Source organism: Chionomys nivalis, chromosome 12, assembly GCF_950005125.1.
Source record: "Chionomys nivalis chromosome 12, mChiNiv1.1, whole genome shotgun sequence".
Lineage (NCBI taxonomy): Eukaryota > Metazoa > Chordata > Mammalia > Rodentia > Cricetidae > Chionomys > Chionomys nivalis.
Genome location: NC_080097.1, coordinates 40,734,204 through 40,749,360, shown reverse-complemented (window position 1 = coordinate 40,749,360; position 15,157 = coordinate 40,734,204). Strand labels below are relative to the sequence as shown.

At 45.3% G+C, this 15,157-nt stretch overlaps 1 protein-coding gene across 11 annotated transcripts in view; it reads left to right on the top strand.

The window, feature by feature from the left end:
- The window catches only part of Rcbtb2 (RCC1 and BTB domain containing protein 2), a 46,768-nt gene extending 32,086 nt beyond the window's left edge, over window positions 1-14,682 (top strand). For 9 of the 11 annotated variants that reach the window (XM_057786372.1, XM_057786371.1, XM_057786370.1 and 6 more), the window contains 7 exons: window positions 6-148; window positions 6,013-6,203; window positions 6,661-6,787; window positions 8,952-9,091; window positions 10,119-10,249; window positions 11,302-11,395; window positions 14,031-14,680. In XM_057786372.1, the coding sequence (XP_057642355.1) occupies window positions 6-148; window positions 6,013-6,203; window positions 6,661-6,787; window positions 8,952-9,091; window positions 10,119-10,249; window positions 11,302-11,395; window positions 14,031-14,116 (912 nt within the window). In that variant the 3' untranslated portion in view covers window positions 14,117-14,680. Of the gene's footprint in view, window positions 1-5; window positions 149-6,012; window positions 6,204-6,660; window positions 6,788-8,951; window positions 9,092-10,118; window positions 10,250-11,301; window positions 11,396-14,030 lie in introns of all 11 variants that reach the window. The other 2 variants (XM_057786376.1, XM_057786373.1) reach the window with 2 other exon arrangements.
- The last annotated feature ends 475 nt before the right edge of the window (window positions 14,683-15,157 follow it).

Here is a 15,157-nt window from a genome sequence, read left to right as displayed (position 1 = left end):
TCTAGGTTGCCTGTGGCTACGCACACACATTAGTACTAACAGATGAAGGTCAAGTGTACGCTTGGGGTGCAAATTCATATGGCCAGCTGGGCACTGGCAATAAAAGTAACCAGTCCTATCCTACCCCGGTTGTTGTGGAAAAGGACAGGTAATGTGTACATTTCTAAATCACCTCTGTGGTCTTAGTAATTAACAGCACCTAGAATTCCTAGTATGGAACTATGGGGAATTAATTACTCTCAGCACTAAAGTAATCTTTAGCTAGGTTGCTCATTCTTTTTAAAAGTTGCCCTGTGGATTGCTCCTTTTTTCTCTCACCTGCAGGGCTGCTCTGTGCCGCCTCCAGGGACTGAGCTGTCAGGAGCAGCTCTGCGTGCGGCTGTCTTCTTGGTGCTCTCTCCCTTGACTTTTGTTTTTATCCTCAAAGGGAAGTTGGTGATGTTTGAGGTCTTTCTTCTGTGACTTGGGAAATCTATGGTACGCTGAGTGCAGTATGAAGCTAGTTCTTCTCTCCTTATCAAGTCTGCAGTGAGAAGGGCAGGGTGATCTCGTTGTTTTCCCTTCCAAACTTTCGCTGTGTAGCGGAGTGAAATGCTAGAAAATGTGGATGCAGTTTTGTGTACCTACGTAATTTCCAGATAATCCGAATGATTTTGAAAGCCTCTGAGTTCCTCACGCAGTCACGTCACTGCCTTTCCCTGTTGTGTTGACTTGGTGGCGGCACATAGACATTACGGTACTTCCCCTAGCCAGTGATGCTGTCACTATAGAAATTAATATGCCCTTCCTGTTTGTATCCCAGATAGTATTTTTTATATTTGACTTAAAATAAATATATGGATAAATAGATTGGCTAACATTTAGGTACTTCTTTTATTTCCCCATTGGGATTCTTAATAAATTGTCATTTTTATCTACATAGTGTAAACATGGTTAATTTTATATAACCTGTATATATCTGGGGAAAAAAAGCCTTTTTTTAATCTAAAAATTTGAAGGACTCTGGTCTACATAGCGAGTAGAGAAAGAAAAAAAAAAGAAAATAGGACCTTTGATTCCTTAAATGGGGAAAGTGGAGGCAGGAGCTGGCGCGTAGACGCCTGTAACTCCGTCACTTGCTGATCCTGTAAGTATCCAAAGAGGTCAATGAAAACAGAAGCAATAGTCACTCACAGCCAAGTAACTATAAATACACTATCAGTATCTCGGTGCCCAGTCTGAACCCCAGTTCAGACTGCGAAGTACACTCCTTCCTGAACCCCAGTTCCGAAGGTCAGACAGAGCGATGTGCACAGGAGAGTGACTCACTGCTCCTTCCCCCTTGTGGTGCTTCTACACTTACCTTAGCATCCCATAACAACCCCATCAGCTTGTATTGCCCTGCTTTCTCTGATCCAGAATGAGGTCACATCTTCCCTGGGTCCCCCTCTGGAACAGACTGTGAGCCACTAAGTGGGGGAGGGAGCAGGAAGCTGGAAAGCAGGGAGGGAAGGATGGAAGAGCACATTGCTTAGCAGGGCTCTGAGCTGCCTGCCCAGTGCTCTAGACTGTAAACACTGGGGTTTCTCCTGTGCACTTTGGCCGTTGCTGCTGTCCACACAGACCAGGGATGGATATTCTGAAAGGATCTTCCTGGTCTCAGTTTCCCAGCCTTGAACTCCAAGTGACAGTTTCCGAGCTGGCACAGGCTTAGTCAGGCCTCAGTTGCTAGCATCTGGCAAATCTGCCAGGACTTGTCCCGCAGCCCACCACCCCCCCCTTTCCAGTTGCTGAGCCTCACACATGGGTCATGACTTTCTTCTGACTCTTCTGTGACTCCTTCCAGAAAAGCCTAATTAGGAATGGGATTGAATTTTGGGTGGGGCAGGGGTGAGGATTGTTTGGTACCTGTTCAGTGAACAAAAAATAAAGTCTCCCTACATTGGATTCTCTGCTCAGATAACCAAAGGAAGCTTTAAAAAGGTTTGGCACATGTGTCCTTATTCTTAAGTTTAGCCCAGTATTCTAACTTTTAAATTAGCCATGCCTTGAACTTTGGATAATTCCATGGTCTCTTGAGGTCTTCAGTAGCCTACTGGGCTTATACAGAACCATGACTGGAGTCAGATTCCTAATCTGTCTTGTCTGTGGGTGCCTTTTTTCCATTGCTCACAACACAAATCACCTCTGCCTTTGACCACTGCTGCTGTTTTTATTTGTATTTTCTCTTGCACTCTGCCTTTTCATTCCCAGTACTTCACAGCCATTAAGCTATATGGTGGTGTAAGCCATCCCACTGAGCTGACACAAAACACGTATGCAAAAGAACTCGTAGTCATTCCCCCATCAATGCTGGCTACAGCGTAAATGTGACCGTGCCAGGGTCTAGCCAATGAAGGTTAGTTAACGCAGTTGGCACCTCTTTACTCTTGCCTGTCAGCCCAGAAAAGTTGAGGTTCAAAATGTGTTTCTTGGTATAAAAACAGGATTTTTAATATTTATTTATTTGTTTGTTTGTTTTTTGAGGTCTCTGTACAAACTTGCAGGTGGCTGTAGCACTGAAATGCATTCTAGTCCCTTAGGAATTCTTTGTTTTTATTTTATTTTTCTTTCTTTCTTTTGAGAGTTTGATATATTTTATTATATTCTTCCCTCTCCCCCAATTCCTCCCAGGTCTCCCTCCTCTACCTTGATACCTACCTGTCTTTGTTAGGGTTTCTATTGCTGTGAAGAGACACCATGACCATGGCAGCTCTTATAAAGGAGAACATTAATTGGGGCAGCTTACAGTTCAGAGGTTTAGTCCATTGTCATCATGATGGGATATGGTGGCATACAGGCAACAGGAAGTGGTCTGAGACACTAGGTGTATCTTGAGCATATATGAGATCTCAAAGACCACCCCCACAGTGACACACCTCTTCCAACAAGGCCACACCTACTCCAACAAAGCCACACTTCCTAATAGTGCTGTGCCCTATGAGCTTATGAGGACCAGTTACATTCAAACCACCATACTGTCCAACTTCATATTCTCTCTTAAAAAACAACAAACCAAAATCAAACTGCATACTTGTGGACGACACACACACACACACACACACACACACGAGAAGACCAGCCTGGCCTAGGCCTAACCTCAGGAGGAAGAGAGTGAGAATAGCTCACTGGCGCTCACAGAAAGGTGGCATGGATGCTCCTCTAACTCAGAGAAAGCTGTGACTTCACTTCTGATGGTTAAGATGTTTATGTGGAAAAAAAAACACAAGAAAACTCCAAAACTTATTAACTGCTTAGCTGTGTGTATGTGTGAGCCTGCCACAGCGCTGCTTCAGCTCCCAGTGCCATGAGGTTGGGGTTTTCAGGGCTCATACCCCAGGGCCACCCTGATTCTACTTGGTGACAAGGCTTGGCTGTGGTGGCACCCTGCCGTGGGTCCTTCCATCCAGCCTCCCAAGCTGTCCTTTCTTTCCCTCACAATCTGTTGTGCAGATTGTCCTTCTTTCCCTCACCTCCCTGTTGAGAGCTCTTTCTCACTCCCTGTCACTTTACATCCTGATGGACTCATAGGCCTTTGTTGTAAGAGACACCATGGCTCCTAGCAAACCCGCGACTCACTGCCCCCCAGACAGACTTGTCTGTTCCCTTACATACTCCTGTCGATGCCTCCCACCTGCCCTGCTATGCCTGCCCCTCCCTCCTGTTTGGCTTTAGGTTTGTGTCTGACTCACAGCCTCTATGTCCCTCTGACCAATTCACAGCCTGCTGGACTCTTGGTAGCTCTCAAATCTGCTCTTACCCAGCAGAGCTGGCAGACAGCCATACTCTGGTCTGCAGCTTCTCTCCATATGGATGGCAAGCCCCCAGTCAGCCTTTGTAACTCCTGCAGGCAGCAGCTGTTAAAATGATCTTAGTTGCCGGGCGGTGGTGGTGCACGCCTTTAATCCCAGCACTCGGGAAGCAGAGGCAGGCGGATCTCTGTGAGTTCGAGACCAGCCTGGTCTACAGAACTAGTTCCAGGACAGGCTCCAAAAAACCACAGAGAAATCCTGTCTCGAAAAACCAAAAAAAAAAAAAAAGATCTTAGTCACGGAAGAAGCTGGAAGCTGCTCCTCTTGATGGCTTACTCTTTGCCGGAGGGGGGGGTTGGGGGGGGTTGGGGGGGAGACGGACTGGCTTCGTCTCTCCTGGACAGTGCAGCTAAGACAGTGTCTGCTTTGCAGCCTGTGCCCTCTCTGAGTTATGCACTTTACTCTCTCCATCTTAATTTTTTTTCTTAAAGGTAGTACAGTTCATTATAAGACTTTAACTGATTTGGCTGATCCAAACTACTGTTGCTCCAAAGCTAGTGTTGTGGACAAACCGGGATGCTCTGGATGGCTGGCATTGAGGCCCTTGTGTCCTCTGTGAGGTGGGAAGACTGCCAGGAAATTGATGGGGGTAATGGACATATTTATCTTCTAGGTGAATTGCATTGGCTGACTATCTGTTAAAAACATGTATACTTATTAGAAAGCCAGATCATGTAGACCTTTTTCCCATTGTGCAAGGCTGTTCTGCAGAGCACAAGATATGGAAGTGAGTTGCTTACACAACCGTGCAAATATTAGAAGAGACTAGGCAGGGTCTGCCATACCAACACAAATGCACCGTCCCTCTACATGAGACATTTTCATTGAAAGCTGCATGGTGATAGTTTTAACTAAACGACCAGAGGTTGTTGCTTTGTCCTGCACAAACCCTGTCCAAAGCTAAAAGTCAAAATGGAATCTCTTATGCTAAAATTTCAGGCATGAAACTGAAAATAAGCTATTTATCTAACCTAAGGGATCAGATTTAAATATAAAAATAGCCAAATCTCCCAAAGAGGCACATTGAAATTGCGTGACTATGAAGTTCCCTGTTTTAGTGCTTACGAGAAAGGGTCACTTGATGTCACCCAGGCACTCATTTCCCTGTGGTTTTGACAGGGAAAACAGCTGAACTGGTGACTGTCTCTTATGATCAGCTGGTTTCTGCTTACTTCCGTCACCTCTGTTTACAGCCTCCTTTGGCTCAGCCCATGGGACTGTTATTTTGTGGAGTGTGATTGCCCAGTTGTCAAAGTGAAAAGAGAGCTAATTAAGGTTGCCGAAGAAGTTCTGATTTGGGCCTTTTCTGGCGGCAGCAGTAGGGAGGCCCTTCCTTCTTATTGTATGGCAGTAGGGAGGCCCTTCCTTCTTATTGTATGGCAGTAGGGAGGCCCTTCCTTCTTATTGTACGGCAGTAGGGAGGCCCTTCCTTCTTATTGTACGGCAGTAGGGAGGCCCTTCCTTCTTATTGTACAGCAGTAGGGAGGCCCTTCCTTCTTATTGTACGGACTGCCCAGCATATACTGTTTATCATTTAATTCTCACACTAGATGAAACCAAGACTCTCGGAGCCAGGGCTCATTCAGTATAGGGCATCCTCCTTAGTATGCATGCACAAGGCCCCAGATTCTTTCATTATAGGACATCCTTTAACATGCAGAAGGCTCAGGGTCAATCTCTGTCATAAAAATGAAAAATACAGAGTTTATTGTGCAGAGTAGAAGCCAGCGTGGCATTCAGCCCTCTTCCTTTCAAGTGACTGAAGGTTTGGTTGCTGGGCAGCTCTGCTGCCAAGCCAGTGCTATGTGCTGAATCCCACCAGCCTGAGTTTTCTTTATTGACCCAGGATAGATGGTCCATGTTCATTATCTAGTTAGTAATGTTCTAAAGCGTACAGCATCACACTTTAAACTCTAAGCAGGATGGCATTTTTAGGTCTGTTGGTAACCACTCCTCATGGGTTATAAATGCCATTGAGGTATGGCTCCAGTATTTGGCGGCTGAACATTTAGGAAGTGAGGAGTCCCGGTCTTGCTCCATTTGTTCTTTTTGTCCCTTGGGCCCATTCACTTCTGTCAGCTAGTTGGTTTACTACACTGAGTTGGGTGCACCTAAGGGGAGGAGAGACAGCTCCTTTCCCTCCTGCTTACCGTATCCCTGTGGTGTTTGCTTGTGAACTTAGGATCATAGAGATCGCAGCCTGTCACTCTGCCCACACATCTGCTGCCAAGACCCAGGGTGGGCACGTGTACATGTGGGGCCAGTGCCGTGGCCAGTCAGTGACCCTTCCCCACCTCACCCACTTCTGCTGCACCGACGATGTGTTTGCCTGCTTTGCCACCCCTGCCGTCACCTGGCGCCTTCTCTCCGTGGGTAAGCTCGTCCTTGTCCATTTGGGGCATGTCCTGAGAATTAGGAAGAGGACTGGTATACCTCACTGGGTGCAGGATCTATGCACTTCCTTTCTGTGGGCCCCTGGGGAAGGGAACTAAAACTCCTAGGAACCAACACCAACACTAATTAAAGGTGATTTGATTTGATTGCTTTTTACTGGAAACTGCATCTTTTATTTTTAGCTAGAAACATTCTAAACATTCAGAAATTCTAAAATCTTATGCAGTTAATGAAAGAGTTGGAAACAGTTTTGACTTTGCCAAATTTACAATGAATGTTCAGAGATGTGAATCTGTATTCAAGGGTAAAAACCTTGTGTAGCTGGTCAGTTGTTCGGGGGAGTCAGCATTTCCTGAGTGCCCAGAGAGCAGGGTCTCCTCGCCTTCATGTCCAGCTGTCTGTGGACGAACCTGGAAGTCCTGTGTTGCTCTCCTAGAACCTGATGACCACCTCACTGTGGCTGAGTCACTGAAGAGGGAATTTGATAACCCCGACACTGCAGACCTCAAGTTTCTGGTTGATGGAAAATACATTTATGCTCACAAAGTCCTTCTCAAAATTAGGTAAGAGTGACCAGCACACTGGCTCTGTGGATAATGGTGCTCGTTACCCAGCAAGTCTGATGACCTAAATTCCCTCTCTGGGTCCTGCATGGTGGACAGAAAGCTGTCTCTCACTGATGGCCTCTGCATGCATTGGCACACACACCCGAAATGTTTAAAATAATTAGTAAGAGCTTGTCTCCTTTGAGAATTGAAATTAATTCACTTATCAGTCGTTTCAGCTCTCCAAAGGACTGGGCCAGGCACTTGAGGAATTAGGAGGCAGCTCTGTTGCGGCTGTAATTGCCCTTAAAACACACAGCGTGGTGGGGGCCAGCGGGACAAGATATGGAGAGTGAGGTGGGCCACCAATACTGAGTCTGTATTCAGGGGCAGCCCACATTAGAAAGCCCTGACTGGGGCTTCTCTCCTTGGAGTAGGGCCAAGTGCTCTGATTTACTTTACTGCCTGGGCTGGAATGCATCCCTGAGTGTAGCCATGGCAACCTTTCTTGCTCAGGGTTAGCTTTCGGGTGCTGTAAAATCAGCAAACAGAAGTGATGGTGGGGCAAGGCTTTCGCAGACCACGGAGGCCTGGGTGATGCCAACACAAAGTCACATTTATTATGTTTAATTCTGAGCACTGAATGATATCCACTCATCTTTGTCCCGTGCCCATAGTCTGGGAAGCCACCATTTTACCTTCAGATACAGAAAAATGCTGTCAAAGACCCCACAGCCCCATCTTGAGCAGGCACTGATTTTTTTCTCGTTGTATCTACTTAGCATTTTTTAGAAGCTCGTATATATGTAATTATATGGCATTTCTTGTTTTCTGTCTGGCTTTTTCCTCATTGTATAATGATTTGGGATTTTGTTGTCACTGTGTAAAGGATATTTAATCCTCTTTCAGTGACTCACAAACCCAATATGGTGTTTCAGTCTCCGGTTCCCATTCTGTAAGGTCACTCTCACCACAGAGCATGTACTTTCATGAAGGAAGTGGGGCTCAGCGTATGTGACAGAGCATGTCCACACACGTGGCCTAGACCATAGCAAGGTGCTCTATCACAGTAGCAGTGGGGTTTTGTTTCTCTGAGGCTGAGAACCCAGGTCTCCACTTGAGCTTTGGGTCATGGCAGTCTTTGTCTTTTTGATGCAAGCCATGTGGCGTTCTCTGTCTGCCTGTGTTTAAATATCCCCTTTGTCTGATTGCATTGGAACCCACCATAGTGACTTGACTTACCTTGGTGACTTCTGTAGAGAGCCTGTCTCTAAATAAGGTCACATTGTAAGTTAGCAGAGGTCACATCATCAACCCACCATAGTGACTTGACTGACCTTGATGACTTCTGTAGAGAGCCTGTCTCCAAATAAGGTCACATTGTAAGTTAGCAGAGGTCACATCATCAACACAGGAACTTTTAGGGGATGGGATTCAGACTGAATGGAGTAAAGAAACAAAATTATTCCGTTATTAAGACAATACTCATCAGTAAAGATGGTCTGAGAAAGATGCCTGAGGTCCCTGCCATGTGTCCCCCAGTTTAGTTATAGAGACAGCTCCCTGAGCTGCCCATATAACAGCAGCAGGCTGCATTTGCAGTCTTGCTGACTAAGCAATTGAAAACTTCAGGCCAGGGAAGCAGACAAGGAGCCAAGACAAGGATGATGTTTTCGGCAGTGTCCTGCAGCTATACTAAAATGCCTGAGAAGATTAGCTCTCAAAGGTTATTTACTTACTTAGTGCTTGGCACTGCTGCACTGTTCCTTCATCTTGAATGCTTATCCTGGCTCAGGTTTGATTTAGAGGTTTCGGTCTATGAGGGATTTGCTCCATTGTCTGGGGCCTCTTGAAAGGCAGCGTATCATGGCAGCAAGTGCCTGGTGGAAGAGCATTGCAAACACCACGAGGCAGGGATCAGAAAGGAGCTTGGGTTCCACAAGTCCCTCTGGGTGCATTTCCCCAGTGACTGAAGACCTCACAGTAGGTCGCCCTATGTCTGAAAGATCCTACTACCTGCTAAGATTGTCCCCCTGGGACCAGGCTTGGAAGGATAGGCCCTCAGGGAACACCCAGTATCTAACTAGCAAATAGGAAGGTATACAGTGTCAATAGAAAGTCCTCAAGCAGCCCTTTGACTCCAGGCCAGAACCTGGGATATGATCTTTCTTTCTTTTTTCAGGTGTGAGCATTTTCGTTCTTCATTAGAAGACAGTGAAGATGATATTGTAGAAATGAGTGAGTTTTCATATCCGGTGTTCCGAGCTTTCCTGGAATACCTATACACAGATAACATCAGCCTATCTCCCGAGGAGGCAGTAGGTAATCACCACAGACATTACCAAGAAATTGGCAAAATGTTGAGTAATTAGGAAGGCAGGCTTCTTTCCAACCCAGAAGAAACATGGGTGGCCACTTGTAGGAGCTCTTCTGTTGATGTTGAACCGAAGCTTTTCTCTGTGGTGCTCAGATGGAACACTTGGCCTTGCTCACATACAGCTGGGCTACACTCTCAGGCCCTGAACCCAAGCTTCCCTGGTTGCTGCGTAATGAAGGTTGAGTAGGTAGATCCAGTAAGAGGTCAATAACACACACACACACACACACACACACACACACACACACACACACACACACCGGTATCCACTGAATTATTTAAAGGAGATGACACCACCAAAGGAAACAGCATCTCCAGGCTAACGCTCACTTGGAGAAATAAATGAATCCGTTTGTGCGGGATGAACCCAGGTCATGTACAGGGAAAATAGCCCAGCAGAGAGAATGTAAGAGTCACTAATTAAAGAGAAGAAAAACATTAGCAAGCGACAGGGAGCCCAGGGCCAGAGCATGTCACCCTCATTAAACTTGGTGAGTGTTGAGTAAGAGCAAACTAGAGCAGCCTTTGAATGTGGCACTGCGAGCCACTTCATGTGTGGGAGGACTCAGCGTGGGATGGCTGCAGGACACAGCGGGGTCTCCTGTTACCTGGTGCAGGAACTGAAGATGGGGCTCGAGCCTGAGCATGTGCAGTGAGCGCATCACTGAACCCCAGCCTGCCTCTGCTCTCTAGTTCTGTGGCAGCGTGTGTGCTGACAGCTGTGGCCTCTGAGAAGATTCTGTGCAGGAGAGGGTAGTTAAAAGAAACGCAATCTTGTTTTGTTTTTAGGAAAGCCATTCAAGCCATTCCTGTGTTACTCCTGTTTTTCAGTAGCTTTTTCCTGGAAGCTCAGCTTAGCTGCCTTCTTAGGAGGCTGCACTGCCCACGTGACCAGTTAGTGCTGCAGAGAGCTAGAACACCGGGGTTGAGGTCAGGTGCTCAGAGTGCACAATAAATTCTCCTTTTCCTCAGGATTGCTAGATCTGGCCACATTTTACAGTGAGACTCGGCTGAAAAAGCTCTGTCAGCAGACCATCAAGCAGGGGATCTGTGAGGAGAATGCCATCGCTCTGCTCTCTGCTGCTGTGAAGTATGATGCTCAGGTACGACAAGCACCACAGAGTCACAAGTTATGTGTCACCACTGTGCCTTAAAATAAGCTCTAGGTAGATGAAAATGGAGCATACAAAAGTAAACAAAAGTACCAGAAAAAGTGTGTGGTATAAAAATGTAACTGAGTCACATCAAAGGAAGTAAGACAAAAGACTGGTGGACCTGATTTCCAGCGATTAAAATCTGTATGCCTCAAGTGTGAAATGACTTGCAGGTAAAGGAGCTTGTTGACAGGCCTAACAGTGTGAGATCAGTCCCCAGGACCCACATGATGCGAGCAGAGAACTGACTCAAAGTTCCCTCTGACCTCCATATGTGTGCTGTGATGTGCACCGTGTACAAGCACACACACACACACACACAAATTCATAAGTAAATGATATGTTGAAAAAATATTTTTCTAACATACAATAAAGCAAGTATTTCACAGTAAAAAAGGGAAAGAAAACATGGGTAATTGGGGGGAAAATTGGACCCAAGACCAGAAAAATGGTACCTGGAGGAGCTGGGAGGCGGCTTTGTCGTTAAAGTGCTTAGACTTGCACCAGGAGATTAGGTGCAGTTTTTATTTCCTCCTGTTTGCCCTTTTCCTGAACTTTCTCCACTGGCTGTATTGTCATGATAAAGGAAGAGCTGAATCTGTAGGAAACAGGCTATAACTTCTTGGAGTCAGTTTCCTCTGGGTGTAAGGATATCCTCTCCTGATTTAACACATAAAGACTGGTAAAAAGAGAATGCCTTTTTCCTTTTTTGTAAACAATATCTTGCTTATGTAGGAAATTCTAAGTCTGAGGGAGGAAGCGATGTGTAGAGCAGACATTACAACTGTCCTCTGTCACAGGGCATGGCTGTCATCCCCACCCCTCCAACCCCCACCCCCGATCACAGCTTGATCTTCTTTCCTTTACTTTCTATTAAAAACTTTTTGTGTGGTTCTGGGCATTAAATCCTCAGGTTCCTCAGTGTCTTGAAGAATAGGCTTGAATCACTAGGCCTGACTTGTATATATTTCTAAATACTTGATGTTTCATTTTTCATTCAGTATTTAAATAAAAACAAAAGATACTCAACTGCATCCTCTTGGAATGGCGATGGTAGGAAGTGTCCAGTGAGGAGGCCATGTCCACCGGCAAGTGGTAAGGGTAGACTCACCCAAGTCATTCCATCAAGAGTGATGAAAAGTGGTTGGATTAGAGGCAGTAAGATTTGTTGATGTGGGGTGGGAATCTGGAAGGACAGTTTAGAAATCATGTCCAGGTTTTTGGTCTGAGTAACTAAAAAGATGAGCTCTCTTACTGTGAGGTGGAGGATGGCAAGGGGCACCAAGCTGGGTAGGATAGCTAAGAGCAGCATTTAGGAGAAGTGCTTGGAAATCTGGTTTCAAAGATCTATGAGACATCAGGAAAGACCCTGAGTAAGGAGTGAGTAGCCTAGTCTAGAGTTAGACCCTGCACTGAGAGCTGTGAGCACCTGTATTATGAGACAGACAAGCAAGTCTTGGGCATTCAGTGTCAAAAGTTAAGATTTAGATAGGGGGACACCAGCAAAGGATACTATAGGGAAATCAGTACCAGGGTAAAGCCATTCCATATGAGTACTTTTAAATTTTAATATTGAGTGAAAAGCGAAATTTCACATACTTAGAAATATACAAGTCAATCCGCATGGTTCAGGAGGTGATACCCTGGATGCTAGGAAAAACGTGAGTTTTAGGAATCCCTAGTGAGGGGCATGCTCACATCTGCCAGTGTGAGAAGAGTGTTGCAGTGCATCCCCGCAGGAAGGCCTGAGTAGAATGGAAGCAGAGGGACTGGGGATCCAGAGACAGCGTTTCCTGGTGATTTTCTGAGATTTGATGGGACACAGATGGAGTGCCAGTTGAGATAAACCAAAGCATGTTTGTGTAAAAAGGGGAACAATACACTGAAAAACAGGCTAACGGGGACAGTTGCTCTAGCAGGTCCTTGAAGGCAGGCAGTGCGGCCTGATGATGAGCGAGGAGGCAAACCTTACTTCTGTCGACCAGACACTAGGGTACCCCAAAAGGGGCGTGTCCACAGGTATGCAGCAAGAGCTAAGGAGATGTGAGGGGCAGGCTTTCTGGAGCCTCTTCTGAGGAAAGCAGGAAGTCATGTTCACTGAGAACGAGAAAGAGGAAGTACTTGGACAAAGCCTGGGTCTTGAGGGAGAAGAACGAACAGGGAATCATGGCGTCTGTATTTGCCTGGCAGGACTAAGAGCCCTTGTTAAGACGAGGCTGTGTAAAGCAGTAGCATTTAAATAGAGAAAGTGTTTGGAAGATAATAAAGGACTTGTCTTATAGAGAGACAGAACTCTCTGATAAGTTTATTGAATCTCAAGAACTCTTTCTGAGTTCTATTCTTAAAATAATTAAAGGAAGTTCCCAGTCCAAAAAGTAAAGGAAGATGAATCTAAGTGGTAGTTTCTGAGGGTCATTTTGCTTTCCTGGTAATTAGCAACTCTCCTGACACCGTCTGGGTCTCTCAGACATGGGCATGCTCAGCTGCCCACTTCCACAGACAGCATCAGTACTGACGTGGGCAGGCTATCATTCTGTAGGCTCAGCTTGAGGTGCCCCCTGTCTTGTTTGATCTCTTGTGCTGCCCGCTATTGAGTGGCTCTTGAGGTATTTGGTTCCCATAGAGACAGCACATCTTTGTTGTCATGTGGGATTGTGCCTATTTCAGTTTGTCCTCGAGCACTCACATGGGACTCCAGCAGCCTGCCAGTCTGTTGTGGGACGGAGTGATTGCACTTCCCTTTGTGTAGCTGGTTTCCTCTCTTACAAGGGAAATGGCTTGTGGGTTTGTGTGCATGTTGGCATGGCTGCCAGTGTTTTCTGTTGCTGATAATCTCAGTTTGCATTCATCTTCAGCATTTGCTAGAGTTTCTATGCGTTTAGAGAAAAGACTATAGTGGGCAATGTACGTTTATAGTATATATATAGTATATAGTATAGTATATAGTATCTTGGTAACTGTTGGGAGCTTTGTATTTTATAAAATAGCTTCAACAACACAGAGACACAAGTTTAAAATTAGAACATGAGCAGGTCTCCTTTGTCCTAGGTCAGATCATACCTGGGTGTAGAACACTTCCCTAGTAAGCCTAGTCTGCACGAGGCTTTGAGCTCATTCCTCAGCATTGATTTCATATAAATTTAAGTACACATATTTATATTGAAATATATGTAAATATATATAAATTATTTTAGTTCTGAAGATTGAACCCAGAGCCTCACATATGCCAGGCACACACTCTGCTGCTTAGATTCTGCCCGGTTAAGTTTATTGAAGGTGTAATGTGATGAAGTGTGTCCATTGCATCCGTTGTCATGCAGAGAAACAGTAAGTGTGCTAATGACTGGGTTCCTGGCGTGGTCAGTTGTCTTCCTGTCTCCCTTTCCCACAAACTCTTCATAGGCAGAAGCATTTGAAAACGCCAGGAGCACAGCACTTTTAACAAATATGGAGAGGGGAATGAATGACTGACATGCACTGTTGCCCAGAAAGGCATACCTAGATACTTCCCTCTGAAGGAAAGGCTAGATGCTGGCCCTGGCCGCCGTACTTTTCTGTTAATTACACTTTTGAAACACGAACTAATTGTAGCGATATAGTTGCTATAACTGTACTGCTCTGCTAATAATTCCCTCCTACTGGCTGTCAAATCCTTTTTCTGAGAGGAAGTCTCTTGCCTTGGTGCCTTACACTGGGGTACAAAGTCATTAAACTGTTGCTCTTGTTCCAGGACTTAGAAGAGTTCTGCTTCAGATTTTGTATAAATCATCTGACTGTAGTAACACAGACTTCAGGATTTGCAGAAATGGACCATGATCTTCTGAAGAACTTCATCAGCAAAGCCAGCAGAGTTGGAGCCTTTAAGAACTGATCCCTGATATGGAAAGGGATGTTTAAGCCTTTCCATGTCACCCCTGCAAAAAATAAATAAAACATTAAAAAAATAAAGGCCACTGATAAACAACTTTTCTGTAATTAACAGTGTTGAGTTATATCTGGCCAAATTCTTACGTTCTGTCAAAAGGACGGCAGTCAGGCTTCTCCATCTACCTAACCTGGAGTTTACAGTGGAAGGCTGAGGGCTCCAGTAGGTGTGACACACTCAAACACTGAAGATGTACCGGCCTCACGCCAGTAGAGACTCCCCCCTCTTCGCAGGTATTTGTTGTAAATAGCTTCTTGGTTAGGGTGGAGCTTTGTGTTCACTTCCCCTTCTCCGGCCAGGAGTCTGTCCTGAGCTGGAGCAGGCCTTGTGCATGCTGTCAAGTCTCTGGTTTCACATGTGCATTCGCTCTGTTGTGTCAGCGCAGGCCCCATGCTCAGGTGTAGCTGAGTAGCATAACTAGATTCTATGGCTCCGTCCTTTTATGTTGTTTTGTTTTGGTATTTTTTTTTGTCATTCTGATTGGTTGGTTATCTTTTTCTGAGGGTTTTTTTTTGGGGGGGGGGGTGTTGTTTGTTTTTTGAGAGAAAAGGAACACTTAGTTGGACAGGCACTAAAGTTAGGAGGTCCTGGGAGAAGTTTAGGTAAAGAACGAGTAAAATGAAGACATATGAAAAACTAAAAAGTACCACTTAAAAAATGAAAATGTCATTCTAGTTACCATTTCTTCCTTTGAGTCACTAATGACATCTTTGAGACATTGAAACATTCGGAAAATGTTCCATTATTCAGCTGGCTGATACACAGTTAAACAAGGAATGCTGTCACACCCGTATTTTAGCCTCCAACACAGTGTCTTGTGTATACAAGGCATCTAGGTCATTTACTGTCAACCTGTGGGTGTGCTGTGAACAGCTAGAAGGCTGGATGAAGGAATAAAATTAGAAGTCTATAATTGAAATTCACATTTCAGT